This window comes from Beta vulgaris, chromosome 3 (genome assembly GCF_026745355.1).
Source record: "Beta vulgaris subsp. vulgaris cultivar EL10 chromosome 3, EL10.2, whole genome shotgun sequence".
NCBI classification, from domain to species: domain Eukaryota; kingdom Viridiplantae; phylum Streptophyta; class Magnoliopsida; order Caryophyllales; family Amaranthaceae; genus Beta; species Beta vulgaris.
The window spans coordinates 6,593,172-6,610,132 of NC_079204.1; the positions used below are offsets into that span (position 1 = coordinate 6,593,172).

Genomic DNA, 16,961 nt, shown 5'->3' on the forward strand with positions numbered 1-16,961 from the left:
CATAGGAGTGAAATTGCTTGGTTATGCCTGTATTCGGAGTTTCCCTGGGTTGGTAAGGCGAGCTAGGGGCCATCTTAGTCCATTGAGTACCCTAAACTTTGGGCCTTAGCCATCGATTTTGCAGAAGACCATTTGTAGACGGTCTCCATTTTGCCAAACAGGAGTGCCAACCTTTTCCAGTTTGCCAAACAGGAGTGCTGATTTCATGGGAGGGAGAGTGCTAATTTTACTGAAACTCTCGTTATGACGTGTATGATGTATCACCCACTAGCCATTGAACTTCATCCTATATGTCGACCATTAGCGATGTTGGCATTTTCATGGCTGTATAGTGTGACCTGCATTGCTTGTTGTAAATGCTATGCGATGACCTGCATTGCATATGGTTTGTGCGTATGATCTCTTGCTATATAAGCAAGTGTGATGACTGTATAAGGCATTGCTTTCTATATATCTAGCTATCATTCTTCATTTTTTTGCTGTATAAGCTCTGCTGTGGCTCTAAGTTGGCATTGTCTCTAGTTGTAGCTTCGGAATCATCCACACTCATGGAAGTATGTGATGGCCTACTGAGGGTCAGCTAAGATTTTCATATGGTGTCACCTGATTCTTTTAACATTCCACGTAAATGCATCATCGTAATGCAACTGCCAGTTAGGCAAATGTGATATGTGTTTGATTTGAAGCCATGGAATGGAGAGTCAAATAGATACGGGGAAAGGTAACAATACTTTGGCTGTTACTTGCAAGCAATATAAGGAAAAAAGAATGTAACAATTACCTCAAAGAAATGAATTTCCTCAATTGAGGGATATTATTAAGTAATAATAATGAATTGAAGCGGAAGAGGATGATAATTGATTTTGTGTTTTGGAACCAAAAATTGTTGAACTAAAGCTCTAGAGTCTAGATGTAGGTTGTGAGTTGTGAGTTGTGACTTGTGAATAGTCTTCTTATGTCCATTTTATACCTTGTAACATATACATGCTGGCATCTTGATTCTTGTCAAGGTGAGTGAAATTGGTATGATAGTACTTCTGGTCCAGCACATGTGATTATGTGAATGCATTTCTCAATTAGTCTAAAGTTAAATCTAAATCAAATCAAAAGAAGCGTTACAATTAGTACTAACGATTATCAGCCAGCGAAAACAACATTTCTTTTTGGTTTGAAGGTATCTTTTTTTTTTTCTTATCACATGTCTTGGTCTTTTTACTCGTTTCTCTCTCCTCATCGTATGGACTCCTTATAATTTTCATCTCTCCCGTGTTTCAACTCTTGTGCAATTAAAGAAGTATGTTTAAAGAAGTATGTTTCAACAAAGAAGTATGTTTAAAGAAGTATGTTTCAACAGCGACCAGTGCAAGGGGCATATCGCCCTGTGATGTTCCACTGACACCTACCGGATACAGGAGGGTAGATGGGTGATGAGAAGGTTAATGGACGGAGGGAAGATATATCCTTTTTTTTGACGGAAGAGAGGATATGTATTCTTTATTTTCGACGGGTGAAAGTAGAGGTATTAAGGGAGAAAACAAACAAGTTATTCTATGTTGTCATATTGCGTTGTGGTTGAAGTGGTTGATATTATAAAAGCTTTTCACTGATCATCCAGCACATAATCTCCGCTTAAATACAGTTGAACTTTGAAAGCTTCTATTGTGACTTTTGTCAATACTTCATAAATTAGTGACGGATCAATTTTCCATGCTTCCGATGAACACTTACAACACAAAAATCTAGATCCTGAAGTATGAGTATCTAAGAAATATCCTAAGGAGCTCAAAACAGTAAGATTGAGTGCAAGATATCTGGTAAGAGATTGAGCTAACTGGAAAACCCAATACAACCAGACAGAGAAACTGGCATTCATAGGAGATGTAGTCGCGGGGGGTTTCCACTGCCATATTGCTGCGGGTACTCTGCCAGCTTAGACTGCAACAGGCTCTTTAACTGGACTAGAAACATGAGCATTAACCTGCACCAGAAAGGATGAATACGAAATACTCAAACATAGATACTTTTTCTGAATAAGAAAATTTGCGAGTTGCACCAAGTCTGCCAGAACTACCATCACATTACAAAGTATGTGCAGCAACCTAACATTTGTCTCCAATTTTTAGCTACGACTGATTGAAGTTTGCAGGGTAACCATAATAAATGCAGGACTCATGCTTATGATTTCTGAAAATGTCTCAAGGAGAATGCGTTGATAAGTGTTCATTACAGATACCATAACTTACCTTAGCTGATTTATATAGCTCATCTATTACTTCAGACAATGTTGGGTGTGCATGAACTGTAAGCTTCAAGTCCTGCAGAAGTTAAAATGGAGTCAAGAATCGTGACATTCAACAGCTGGAAAGCACAAGATTACTTAACCAAACAAATCACTAATCCAAACTGTATACGCATAGCCAAATTTTTCCAGAAAGAAAGGTACTTGTATACGGGTGCCCAATGCGATTGCATTGGATGCTTCATGAATGAGATCTGCTGCATGCAAACCAAATATATGAACTCCAAGGATTTCCCCGTTATCAGGTCTGTATATCAACTGCAAATGTCACAAAAGTAGAGGAGATCAGAAAATCTTAAAGGAAGAAAGATACACTGTAAGGTTCATTGGCATATACTATGGCAAACCAACATTTAAAACATTTTGTTCTACTTAGCTTGTCTTTTTCCCAGGTTCCTTAGTTGCTGACCCTGTGAACAAAATTACGCAGAACTATGGGGCAACCATTCACTGCTAAATTTTTCCAATATAATCGAACCAAACATCTCTGATAGCATCTATCTATAAATCCTATTCCAGTATTACTAGTCCAGGAAAAAATTCGACCAAATGTAGTTGACACTTGGCAGTTCATATGACTATCATGCATAATCAAAAGTTTTCTGCTGCTCACTGGCAAGCTAAAATCACAATTTTCAGTTCTCCGGGGAAACATCACTTTACCCAAAGGTCCCACCTCAGCTAGCCACTTCATTATCAGTATAAGACTTTGCATTTGTCACATTTTGGCATTTTACCACTTAAAAACTTTGCCTTCTAAAAGAAAACTCAGTGCAGAAAACTTCCGAGAGTTACATTTAATGGCCTCTCAAACTGAAATGGTCAGTGTTCATGGTTTCATGCTCTTCCCATATCTGTGGTTTCCACACAGTATACATTCATACAAGTAACAACCACATGCAACAATGCAGTAAAAGAGTGAAAAACCAGAAGAACCAAAACCAGTAAGAGCCAAGCTTTTCTAATATTCATCTTCCTTAAACAACTCAACGTATAACAATATCCTAGCAAGCAATTATAGTAAAAACAATATGGGGTAAAATCCAACTCACAATGCACTTTTATATGTGCAAGTTATCCAATTTTGTAGTTCCTTTGAAAAGTTTGAAGGTCATATAACAAGGGTCAACAACTAGTTTCATAGCAAAGTGGACAAGGGACGTGGGATTTAAGGAAGGTTGACCAAAATAATTTCTTTTTTTGAGGTGGCCAAGACTATCAAATTGCATGCAGGACATGTTCAACAATTTACGTTTGACAATATATATCTACAAAAGGATTTCCAGAAACATAAAGATTAAGGAATGCAACCTTAGCAAGTCCCTCTCCTTCATTTTCTGCCAGTGCCTTTGAGTTGGCCTTGAAACTTGTCTTAGCTACGCTTATTTTATATCCCTCTTTTTCAGCTTTCTCCCTGGCTTGAGGCTGCAAGATTTTAAATAAATATTGACAGGAGACAGGAAAAATAATATTCTTATGTAAAATTAAAATCTCCATTAAGAGGCATTTCTATAGTACATTAAAGTTCCATGCTGCCACTAGAAAGCAGAGAGAGTCCAGTTGAGAACACAATATTTGGACATTGATAAAGAAGACCAAATGAAGCTTTAACATTGATGACATGCAAGGTACTAACAAAAATGGCAGGTCGCTGATTGATGAAGCCCTTACAAGCTTGGAGATTTTATGTTTACGGCAATTGACAGCTTGTAAAAACTCTATCATTCTATCACAAGCTAAGTTTGAAATTTAAGGTGTTGCACTATCATCTCTGACAGAAAAGAGACTAACTATGATACAATTTACAATCAAACTTTTCATTTTCCATAAATTCTTTTGAGTTTATATGTCACTACAAAAGCAACCATATATTTGAAGCAGGAGCATATTTCACAAATTCCTGGCGTACTCTTTGAAAATTTCAAGTAGGAGAGCATTAAGAACATCAAAATCTCACCTCCGTTAATCCAACCATGCTAATCTCCGGATGAGTGAAACATGCAGCCGGAATACTTAAGTGATTGAGAACGTGATCAGTTCCAGTGACTTGTTCAACAACTGAAATAGGTAAGCATAGACTCAATAGTCAATACCAGCGTGGCACAGCAGCAGGAGGAATTTTTGCATTATAGAATAGACAACTACTTCTTGTCCCGGGACATACGTCCCGGATTATTTATCGACGTGCATTTGAAGTCTTCAGATATAGAACTATATGTCAAATGATTTTTTCCCCCACAAAGACCAACATGAGCATTGTAGTGTAGTTGGTTAGTGCATTAGCATATCAAAAGAGAGGTTATGGGTTCGAGTCTTGAAACACACATTTTTATTGGATGATGTCTCATTTGATTGTGTGGAGCGAAGAGTACATGTGACAGCATGGATTTGTTTGTCTCGGGTTTTAGATATATATATATATAGGATGCAATATCAATGTACGCTTAAGTACCTGAGATTCCTTGAGCACTAGCTGCATGAGCCAACATCATTTTACCATTTGCATCACCAATGCAATACAAGTTAGGCACCTGATATCAAAACAAAAATGTAAAGATCTAGACCTTGCAACTAGAGGAGGATCACAGGCAAAGCACTATCGAAGACATACTAGCTTGCCATTTGCATCTATAACTCGCATGCGTTCATCAACAGAAATGAAGCCTCGTTGAGTAACAACATTGATCTGCACAGAGATTCAAATTCAGTGCCCATGATGCAGAGAAAATTTTGTCAGTCTCAGAGTTTAAATAGCTCAGATGACATACATTTTCTAAACCAAGACCCTGGGTGTATGGTGCTCTTCCAGTTGCAATCAGTGCCGCATCAACCTGTAAAATAAAATTATCAAACCTCAGCTATGAGGGGTGAAGCAAGTAAATACTAGTTGTTGCAATGATGCTACTTTTATACTAGCCCCATTCCGGCAGTAAATTAGAATACACTAAATTATTTAATGACTTGAAGATCGAGGTTCTATCCAATTCATCCTTAAAAAGACTAAAGGAAAATGTTAGTGAGTCAGTCACTCATATTAACCTCTTATTGCCCTCCCCCCTCTTTATTCAACCTTAACAAGCAATACCTCCAAAGTATCCTTGTGTTCCTTGGTCTTGGCATCAGTAAGCTCTATGGTGACTGGTTTGCCATCCCTTGCTGGTGTGATCTGTGCAGGACCAGAAAGCAGAGGTTAGTTTCTGACTAAACTCAAATGCGAGCAGCACTAAAATAGTAAGTACCTTTGTCGCAAAAACTCCAGTGTGGTAATCAATTTTTCTGGGATTAATTAATACTCGTTGGGCCAATTTTGAAATCTCTGGGTCAAACCCAGGCATAATTTGATCCAGAGCTTCTATGAAGGTAACCTGTGCAACACATAAGATCAGATTATTAAATACCAAGATGAACATATACAAAACCAGGGGAATTAAAAAGACTTCATGCTTAGCAGAAGAGACTCCTGAAGGCAAAAAAAAAAAAAAAAGACCATGTGGGAAGGTTGGGATAAGAGATGTTAGTAAGCTTAAAGAACTGGAAGAAAAAAAAGAAGAAAATGGTGGACGTCTCAATCTTCGTTTCAAGAAGATGAGATAGCTGAAGCTCATAAGAAATAGAATAGCTGAAAAAAAAAAATTACAGTAAATGTCTACCTCACTACCAAGGGCTGTATAGACATCACTGAACTCGAGACCAATGTAGCCACTCCCCACAATTGCTATCCAGTCAGGCACAGACTCCAATTTTAGTGCATGATCACTGGTGATAACAGTCTTTCCTGCATGCCGATATATACTCATTAGAATCTGAAAGTGAAGGATTAGTGTTCCAAATAAAAAGGATAAAGCACCTTGAAACTGTTCAAGTACTGTTTACAAACAAGTACATGATATTATCCATTCATCACATTTTTAGACATAAGCACATCACTATCATAACCACTTAAATACTATTAGAAAAACCGCAGCATTACTGAGCCTAAAAAGGCTCTTGCCTGGGTTGAGGTAAGAACTCATATGTGTGTCAGTATGTATGACATAGGCATAACCTTATCCTTGAAAATTGCACAAAAGATCTTTCAGTCAGATCCTTCATCCAGTGCGGTATTGATTGAGCCAACAACTTCGCAATAAATAAGCAGATAAAAAATTCTGCTATATATTCAATTCAGTTCATCGTTATCTAATGTGGAATAATTGTACAATAATGACGGACATATCAGATTAAAACAGATGTCGAATTACTAGGGAATAATAGTAGAAAAGGGGCAGAAAGAGCTGCCAGTAACATACTATAGAAATGTAGTTTAAGAGCAATTACCATCAATTTCAATGCCTTTAGGAACAAAAGGAACTGAACCAGTTGCAATAATTATATCCTTTGCAGTTACAATGTTATCTTTTCCATATTTCACCTTATGCGGACCCTGAACAAACCCAATACAGTATATTAGCACCCATATGATATCTAAAACAAGAGTAGCAAATAGTTGCAAGTAAACAAGGCACGCTCAATTTTCTAACACCAAGTTTCTTCTCTGGTTTGCAATTGCACTTCTGAAATATTAATTCTTAGGGCAAGTTTGGATTGTGGGTCATGCAATAAGGGGCAAATGGAGTCAGATGAAGAAAATGAAGAAGAATTTAGGTGGCACTACAATAGATGATACTGATACTGCAAACAAGGAGAGATGAGATAGGAAATTACATTTCGAGGTTACATTACCCTAGGGGAATGTTGGGTAACTAGTACGGAGTACCCCAAAATGAGGGTAATAATGACCCCTCATTACAAAATTAATACTTCGTCCCATCTACCACCACCTCCATCAACCTACATCCTCTTCTTCTATTTTCTATTATCCCCCTAATACATTACCCACCTCCCCACTCCGGGTATGCCCTTATAATAACATGCAAAGACCAAAAAAATACTGAAACAACACGATATGGCAGGGTCATTACTTACCAGGATTGTACCGAAGCCTGTCAATATGTCCACACCAAGTGCCTTAAGTGAGTTAGTCAGATTACCACGGATTTTGGAAGCAAGGTTGCTTGCATGGTCAGCCACTCCCTGTCTATCATAATTAGCAGCTCCAACCTGTTACAGATCCCAATGACAGAAGTAAATCAGACGGCTCTAGTAAAGCACCTAGTCAAGCTTTTGTTATCCCTTGTATCATTAATATTTTATTAGCAGAATGAATGTCCTACTGTACTCAGGATAAATACTTGCAAATTTATGACCCTTTGATTTCACATAAACAGGTAAACTACTGTTCTTTGTATAAAAATCATGGAATACCTAATTTCAAGGACTCATAGACAACAATCAACAGGTAAAGAAAGACACAATTATCTTCCAGCAGAATCTATAACTAGACAAGCAAGAAGATTTATATCAAGGATTTCCATTTTCTTTTCAGTTGTAAGGAAAACCCAAAAGGCATCACTTACATTAGGGAATTTGTCCTCCAAAAAAGCATGGTAGGCCAAGATACCATAATCATTTTTTTACCAAAAATTTTTGCACGGCATGACCAAAGAAAAGGATTCTAGCATGAGTACATCATGTTACAAACAGGCAACAGCAGTACTTAAGCTAACAGCTAGTAGACACCAAATAAATTCAAGAAACGACACTTACTGTTCATATTAGATAAAGTATATAACTTACTAGGATAGATTCTAACATTCTTTCCGTATATAATGTAAAATAACAGCATACGAAAACAACAGTGAGAGTGAAATATTACGTCAGGTTGCATCACCAATCTAAGATAGAAAGAACTCAACAGATTATACTAGTAGGAACCTACTTACAGATCATAAAGAAAGCGTGTTGCCACAGATCCCCTCCCCGGTCCCACCCCCTTATGATGAAAAAGAAGAAAGACATGATTATTGGATAGGCAGGGATTTTAATAGATAATTGACGGTCGAAAATCCTCGTATATAAGAAAAATGTTGATCAAGCAACAAGTCCACAATAAATTAAGGGCTCAAGCATACAACTTCCACACAATCCCGTGTATCCCAACCCTATGGCGGTAAGAGTTATGGAAGTGTGAACCTTTGGGACTACATGCGCCCTGCAGTCGCCACTATCCCATATACCATCCAGAAATTGGATTGTCTTGAAAAACAAATATAAATCATCAAGTGTGTGTTTGGGGGGATGGGGCATATAGCTTGATCAACATAATGCCTGAATCCACCAAACTGAAAAGAACAATAGCCTCATAATACCTGTATTCCGAAGGACTTTAAGTGTTGTTCATTTTGAAGCTCGCGCATTCTCCCACTCACAGCCAGCAATGCTTTAGAAGGGACACAACCTCTGTTCACACAAGTTCCTCCCATCACATCTCCTTCAATAATCGCAGTTTTAAGACCCTGCAAATTAATACTTCTGTTATTTCCTACAATCTTTTCCGATGTTGCAAAGTAAACAAGCTTTTAGCCACAGAAAAAAAAAGGGCCAAACACTAGTTTGCGTTACAAACAGCAACATAAACCATATCTCTCTTCTTGGGAAGTTTTAAATATCTACAATCAGTGAACCACATACAAGTAGGAACTAGGAACAACAGTATTTCTGTGTATTGACAAAATAAGAAAAATTCAATATTTCAATTAGGTCAGTATTTTCCTAGAACAGACAATGAACATAATAAAAACATTACTCAACGTGAAAATCTGAAATTTCATCGACATCAAGAATTATATGAACTTCAGATATTCATCAATATCATCATCTTGTATCATTTACACTAGCAGATACCCAGAGACTTCATTTCCAATATTTTGGTAGAATTATCATAAAGAAGTTCCGCATTATCAAGCTAAAATACATGGCTCATCAAGTTGGAAAGGAAAATAGAAGTCCCATTCTAATTAATATTAATCTTGTTGTAGTTGGAATATACATGGACTAAGAACATGTCAATGCTCCTTTTCTTCATGCATAAATCAAAACCAATAATTAGGATATAAGCTTGGAAAGTAAAAACTAGAATTATTCCTGCCTATGAAGGTTTGGAATAGTTTCCGGCACTAATACAAAGTCACATTACTTGTGATTGAAATGACATACAATTGCTTTGATGAAGAAGTATCTGGTCAGACCACTTATTAGTTATTCAGGAAACATTAAAGTTAGTACAACACGTAAATCTTCTTTTTATTAGGTATTATCATAGAGGTAACTTCTTACTTTATTACCTCAATTATCTGTGTTATTTGTGTAACTAATACCTGTTTGATCAAATGCTTGTCTCAGACAAGCAACCAGCTAAATCCTATGGATAAAATCTCTAATGCAACTTATATTTTGAATCAGAACTATTATATTTCCTATAATGCATTATTATTCTTATAAATGCCTAAATAAGTTTAAGAAACTTGAGACTTGACTATTTGTAAATTCTGTTCATCCAAAGCTCTACTCTAATTACAGGATCTACTAACTCAAAATCCTGCATTATGCAAAAAAACTCGTCAAACAACACCACGTCATTCAGTACCGAATTCTTCGACTCAAATGCATTATTTTTCTTACAAAAGCCTCAAAAATTCTAAGAAACTCGACTACTAGTCAATTCTGTTCAGCCAAAGCTCAACTCCAATTTCATGATCTACCTACTCACAATCCTGCATTATGCAAAAAAAACTCATCAAATGACACCGCTTTACTTAGCACCAAATTCCTCAACTCAAATGCATTATTATTCTTATAAATGCCTATATAAGTTTAAGAAACTTGGCCATTATCTGTTCAGCCAAAGCTCAACTCTAATTTCATGATCTACTAACTCAAAATCCTGCATTATGCAATAAAAACTCATCAAATGACACCGCGTTACTCAGTACGAATTCCTCACGCAAATCACAGCTAAACTAATCCTAATTACACGTTTGTCAACATACAAATATGGCATCATAATGCAAAAACAAAAATGTCACAATCAATTATACAAAAAAACAAATAAACGATTTACAAGAACTGCAATTTGATGATCTAACAAGGACAAAAAGAGGGTAGAGAAAGAACCTTCTCGACAGCATGAAGAGCAGCGCCATGACCGCCAACGCCAGCTCCAATGATGACGAGATCATAATCGAAGGTCTTAGGAGAGCTACCATTGGTGGATAAAGCAGCAGAGATAAAACTCGGAACTCGGCGACTCGGGAGCTGAACTCGGCGAGAACTCACTGAGAAACTCAGTGCTTCTCTTCGAAGTCCACAAAAGCGGAGATTGAGATTGAGAGGTTTAGCTACGAATGCGGAGAAATCGAGAGTGTGATTTGATTTGGGGGAAATTGAAGAAGATGATGAGAAAGAGAGAGAAAGTGAGGACTGCATTGTTACAATTGAAGAGAGAGAAAAAGAATTGCGTGAAATAGAGAGAGAGGTGTTTGGGAATTGGAGGAGTAGTAGAGGTTTTAGAGAAGTCTGTTAAATTTTAAGGTTTTTGGAGGGCGGAGATATCAAAGAGCGGTAGATAAACTACCCGCATTTCTGTCAATATTTGTCATTTGACATGAGGTTGTTTAGAGCATTGCGCCTTTGCGCAATTCCGCTTTGGGGGCAAGGGCAACAGCCAACCGGTGATAGCCAGATACTCACATAGTCTATTGATATTGACATAAGAGTTACTTTTGCGTGGACCTCAATAATATTATTATAGATCAAAACTACTTATTTAATATAGTGACTTTTTCTTAATATAATAACTTTTGAAAATTTTAAGTTATACCATATCGCAAATTAGATCCTGCACCGAGGTGTAGGATGAGCATCCTACACCTTGCCCATGTGGCTGACTTTTGGCAATATTTTTGAAAGTGGGCCAGCTCTTTCTCTCTCATCACGTGAAACAATTTTTTTAATGTACAAATGCATATGGTTTGGTGTACAATAATCTACGAGTGTACATTTAGGGATTTTCAGTGATCAAAGCAATGACCATCAATGTACATTGTGATTTTATTGAATTTCGGTATGAGAATGTAATTGTACATATTGAATTTCATTAGTGAACAAACATCAAACACACCAGTGTACAAAGAATGGAAATTACTCACTTGACATATTTCGGTATGGGACTGTAATTGTACATATTGAATTTCATTACTGAACAAACATCAACACACCCAGTGTACAAAGATTGCAAATTACTCACTTGACATCAACTTCATGAATTGGGTTACTTTCAGCTGGGGGATTGTCATTGTACATTTTGATTTTATTAATGAACAACCATGAAGCCAAGGATGTACAAGGAGGTTGAGTGTGGAAAAGAGAGAAGTGGTGAATTTCGGTATGAGACTGTAATTGTACATATTGAATTTCATTAGTGAACAAACATCAACACACCTAGTGTACAAAGATTGCAAATTAATCACTTGACATCAGCTTCAGGAATTGGGTTACTTTCAGCTGGGGGTTGTCATTGTACATTTTGATTTTGTTAATGAACAACCACGAAGCCAAGAATGTACAAGGAGGTTGAGTGTGGAAAAGAGAGAAGTGGTGAACAGTATATGGGGGACATCAAATCAGTTATTAAATGGTGAACAGTAAATGTCAAATCATTTACTTTTTGAATTTTCGATTTTGTACATTGGATGTAAGTGGAATGTACATTGGCTGTCAAATCAATTACTTTTTGCATGTTGAAGTGTGCGTTTTATTCTTCTTGCCTTGCGTTTTGGACAAGGTGCAGGATGCTCATTCTACACCTTGGTGCACCATCTACGCATTGATACCATATACTCCCTCTGTTTCATTTTAATTGTTACACTTTGATATTTTACACTATTCACAAATTTCACTTTGACCATCATTTGTCATTTATACGCGAATGAAAATATAGTCATGTGGGATCTTGTTAGATTCATCATAACTAGAGGTGATCATGGGGCGGGCTGGGTTCTGACTGGGCCAGGGCCAAAAATGCCCATTAAACGAGTCGGGCCTTAGTTCGGGATGAATTTTTCGCCCAAAGCCCGCTAATTTTGGCCAAAATTAGCGGGCTTTTTGGGGAAAAACGACCCGGGCCAAAAAAATTGAGCTAGACCTGGCCACGGGCCAAAAAATTCTGTCCAAAAACGAGTCGAGCCCGCCGGGCCAGGTCAAAATGATCAGCTCTAATCATAACATGTATTTTATTAATATGTACTTTTTATAATTTTTACAAATACAAAAATAAAGACATATGTCCTCGAAGTTTTACATTGACATGCGTGAAAAGTGTAAGTGTGTAAATTAAAATGAAACGGATGGAGTAGTTAATATCTACCCTAGTGACTGTTTTTTTCAATATAGTCACTCTTTCTCACATTAGTTTATTATGATGAAATTCAATCTCATTATGACTAGGAGGTTGTTTCGTATGAGAAAATTTCATATAGGAAACAGATTCAAATAAGTGTTTCCATTTTTAATTGTTTAGTATGAGTGTTAAGTAACCGTTTCGGACAGAAACATACCCCTCACTTGTTACCCTTATTAAACTAGTAGAAACAAATTATGTTTCCTTCCTCAATCATAAACATCTCAATTGTTTTCATTCCACTAGGATACCAAACAACTATTAAAAGATAACAATCATTATTTTCATTCCCCCTCCTTATCCAAATCTTTTCTTTTTCATTTACATTGATTGATTATATCGAACGCTTCCTAAATATTAACCACTTTTTATACTATATTTAACAGTTGTTATGCAAGATTTATTGTTTTATATACAACATTTTATATTTGTTACTCCCTGCATTTTCGAAAGTTCTTCCTATGATCAATTTTCTCTCACAAAAAGATTTCAAATATGAACAACAAAAGAAAACGGTGGGAATATATAACACTATTATTTACGCAAAACAACAGAAAAATTTATCTTAACAAGAAATGTTATTATTTACTTACAAAATTGTTTATATTATGCGGAAATTTAACATTTTTCATATAATATTTATCATTTGTTATGCAATATTAATACACAACATTTTACATTTATTATATAACATTACTATTTCTTAAAAACAAAAAAAAATAACAAAAAATGCCATCATTTATTTACAAAATTTTCATGAAAGGAACATTATTTGTTCCTTATAGTGAGCCAGTGAGGATTAATGCATTTATCAGTTGTACTAAACATCACGAAAATCAAGAACTTTTTTTGTGAATTGATTTATATTTTCGTAAATATGATGTCACTAAAAGTTTGATTCAAATATTCGCTCGTAATTTAAATTCTTGAAAAAAATTGGAATGAGATTTATGACCTTTACAACTATATATTAATAGTACTTTTTTATGAAAATGACACTTAATTAGCAAAATAGGTAAATATGAGATTTGTATGTATTAATAGTTTCCCTTCATTAGCAAAAATAAAATTGTTTGTGTGGATTTGACCTAATGTGAATTTGCTTATTTTAGCAACATTTGTCCCTTAATATAGTAATATCCACAAAAAAAAGAAAAATGAAAACTAATAATTTCATCTTTGATACTTCTTCTGATAACAATCCCATCTTTTCGAAATTTGAAAACAATCCCACCTTTATCCCCCCATCTTCTCAAAATGAGCCTTTTACCGGTTTGTGAAATTGTTAACTTATTTTAGAAGGTGACTTGCCACGTTTTCCCTTCTGATTGGTTTTTTAAAAAATAAAGGAATTTATACCCTTGCCTCTTCCCTCCCCTGTCGGAGCCCCCATCCTCTTGCCTCTTCCTTGGAGCCCCCATCCCAACAGCCTCCCCTTTCCCTGACTGGTGGTGTGGGTTTCGGTTCGGGGTGGTAGGTGTCGGGGTGTGAGGTGGGGTTTTGGTCTTGTGGGGATGAAGGTCAGGTGGAAGAGGGTCGCAATGAAGTTGGGGTGAGATTCCGGGTTCATTTCAAGTGGTGGCTATGGGTGGGGGGTTCAGTTTAGGCGGTGTTTAGGGATAGGGTTGGTCGGGATTCTGGTTAGTGGTGGTGGGTGGGTTTCCTCTTCAGCGATGGTCGGGTGAGAATTTAGAGTCGTGTCGGGCTCGTGCCAAGTTGTAAAATCTAAGGCCCATGCACGACCTGGTCCACTTGTCGTGCCTTATACAAATTTTAAATATTATGAAATTTTGCCAACTTGTGTGCCGGCCCGTCGTGCTCGTACCGGGTTCGTGCCAAACTTTTATAATGTTGTTCATGCATGGCCCACGGCCCACCACTCGTGTCGGTGTGCCGTGCCGTGCTCATAGCGAGCTCGTGATGGGTCGGGCTCAAATCGTGTCGTGTCGTGCCGACCCTCGTGCCGGCCCGGCCCATGCCCAACTCTAGGTGAGATGGGGTGGCGGTAGTCAGGTGAGAGGTGGTGGTGGTCGGTTTATGGATGATGATGAGCCATGGAAGAAGGATGTAAGGTGGAGAGAGTGAGATTGTTTCAAGATTTCTAATAAGTGGGATTGTTTTTAGAAGAAGTGCCAAAGGTGGGATTATTAGTTTCCATTTTTCCCAAAAAAAATTTGTTATGTATTTGTTTATGGTATCCAGTTAAATTTATTTAAAGTTTTAATATTCATAATTTATATATCTCATGTGCATTATGAAATCTCGCTCTATCATACGCAGGAAATGTTTACGGCAAAACTATTTATTTATTGAGAATAGAAGTGCACTAAGTACAAAATCAGATTTTTACTTTAAGAATGCTAATGAGAATAAACTTCTTCAATTTACAATCTTGCGACACCATTGATATATATGCCCTATTACAAAATAATTGAAAATTTAGTTGATTTAGCAAAATAGTTTTAAGAAAAAAGAGCCCAACATGTGGTTATTAACAACGAATTTGAAGAACTAATTACAAAACATAGTGCCATGTTTATTTTACACTAACAATCAATATAAGGAATAAGATAATAGCTAATCATGTTCTCTTTCTGAATAACTTCTCCAAAAGCCAGTAAACTTTCTGATCATCTCCTTATCTAGCTCCATTAGTTCTTCATCCATTTTACTTCCACCAATCACAAATGTTACTTCTGCACCCTCATGAACAACCTTAATGGCTCTTTGAAACTCCGGTATATCCCCCTCGACATTATTCTGGTGTCGTACGGTAGTAGATAATGTGATACCTTTTTTTTAAAAGAGAAATTTCATTAATTGAAAGTCAAACGACATCTATAATAGATATTAAAGAAAAACAAGATACAATTAAACAAGATAACGTGATACCTGAATTAAGGGGTAATAACCCTTTCTTCATCATTTCTCTCTTTTTATGTCGTTTTAATGCCTTTCGACAAATCCTAGTCGGAACCTTATAAATGACAAGAGTTAAAAGGTTAGCAGCTGTGTAAGGGAAACAACACCATACGGTTGCACAATCTGCTGTTACTCCACCAGCTACCTCTGCCAACCTCGTAGAAGTTGGTGATCCCATTGAGGATGTTGGTCTCAATAAAATATGTCTTTTATATACCACTGGCTCAATCATATTGGCTTTATTTTCCATTGTTTTCTCCCTTTGCTAATATTATTGTATCCTCTTAAACAAAAATGTGTATATTTTTGTTTATCCCTACTCTTGGTTTATAGTGTTCCTTATCTTTGAGATGATAAATGATGGGAAGGAAATAAATTAATCAAACTCCTCATACTAAGCGGATCTAACTCTCTAGATCCGCTCGTGAGGGTAATGAAATTAGATCCTTAAGTAAGACATGGCCACATGAGTTTGAGAAGGGGGACAAACAAAAATGTAGGTGATTGCATTGGTTTAAGTAAAATACAACAATAGAAAAATAAAACAAGGATAGAAAGGGGAGCAAATGGTGGGAGGGACATGAGTAATTTAGCTTTTAACAACAAAAATCTCCGGGAAGTAAGGGTTATCTCTATGTTTTGACTTATTAATGAGTGTCTATTATTTTGTTTGATTATCTGTTTCTCATTATGTATTTTTGAATACCAACAAATATATATGTATATCAATAAATTATCATGTATAATGGTAATGGTTCTCCAATTAACTTTTCATTATTCTTTTTCTTTAAACTACTTTTAAAAACTATATCTAAAACTCTTTAAAAACTATCGTTCATATTTCACCATGCATGTCAATTAATCAAACTCACTTATTTATGTCATATGTCGCCATATGATTGGTTTGGGTAATGGATAGTCATTTGCCATCTACCTCAAATGGTATATCCTCCAAGAGATACATTTTAAAATGGCTCTATGAAGGTACATTCAAGACACCTAATAGCCCGTTGTTGGGTAAGAAGTAGTTTTTCGATCATTTTCCATCTTCTTGGAGAGTTCTCTCGAGAACCCCACTGTACATGCTCTTAGGTTAATCAAGTGATTGTGACTTTTAACAGATATAATGATTTTTATGAATTTAAAAGGAAGCCAAATTAAGTGGGAACATATTCATAATCGTTTATCATGATTAAATTTATCACACATGATATATTATTAATATAAAATAGATGAAAATATTTTTAATTATTTATTCTGTCACGTCTAATTGTGTTATAGCTTAGCCACTAAATGACTATTCATCCATTTTATTAAATAGAAAAATCACTTGAGATAATTTATAGTTCTTAGCATTATATTCTCAATTGTTATTCATTATGACTCATATACAAGATTTTTTAT

The 16,961-nt window shown here is 36.2% G+C and overlaps 1 protein-coding gene across 1 annotated transcript; it reads right to left on the minus strand.

The window, feature by feature from the left end:
- Nucleotides 1-1,654: 1,654 nt before the first annotated feature.
- LOC104888407 (dihydrolipoyl dehydrogenase 1, chloroplastic) lies at nt 1,655-10,855 on the minus strand. The gene is made up of 15 exons (XM_010673370.4): nt 10,352-10,855; nt 8,548-8,694; nt 7,265-7,399; nt 6,617-6,722; nt 5,950-6,074; nt 5,539-5,664; nt 5,385-5,465; nt 5,068-5,130; nt 4,911-4,985; nt 4,752-4,830; nt 4,257-4,357; nt 3,611-3,724; nt 2,444-2,557; nt 2,244-2,315; nt 1,655-1,978 (listed from the first exon to the last, which is right to left on the minus strand). The coding sequence occupies exons 1-15, from the start codon at nt 10,661-10,663 to the stop codon at nt 1,931-1,933; spliced, it is 1,698 nt and encodes a 565-aa protein (XP_010671672.1). The 5' UTR covers nt 10,664-10,855; the 3' UTR covers nt 1,655-1,930.
- Between the last annotated feature and the right edge of the window lie 6,106 nt (nt 10,856-16,961).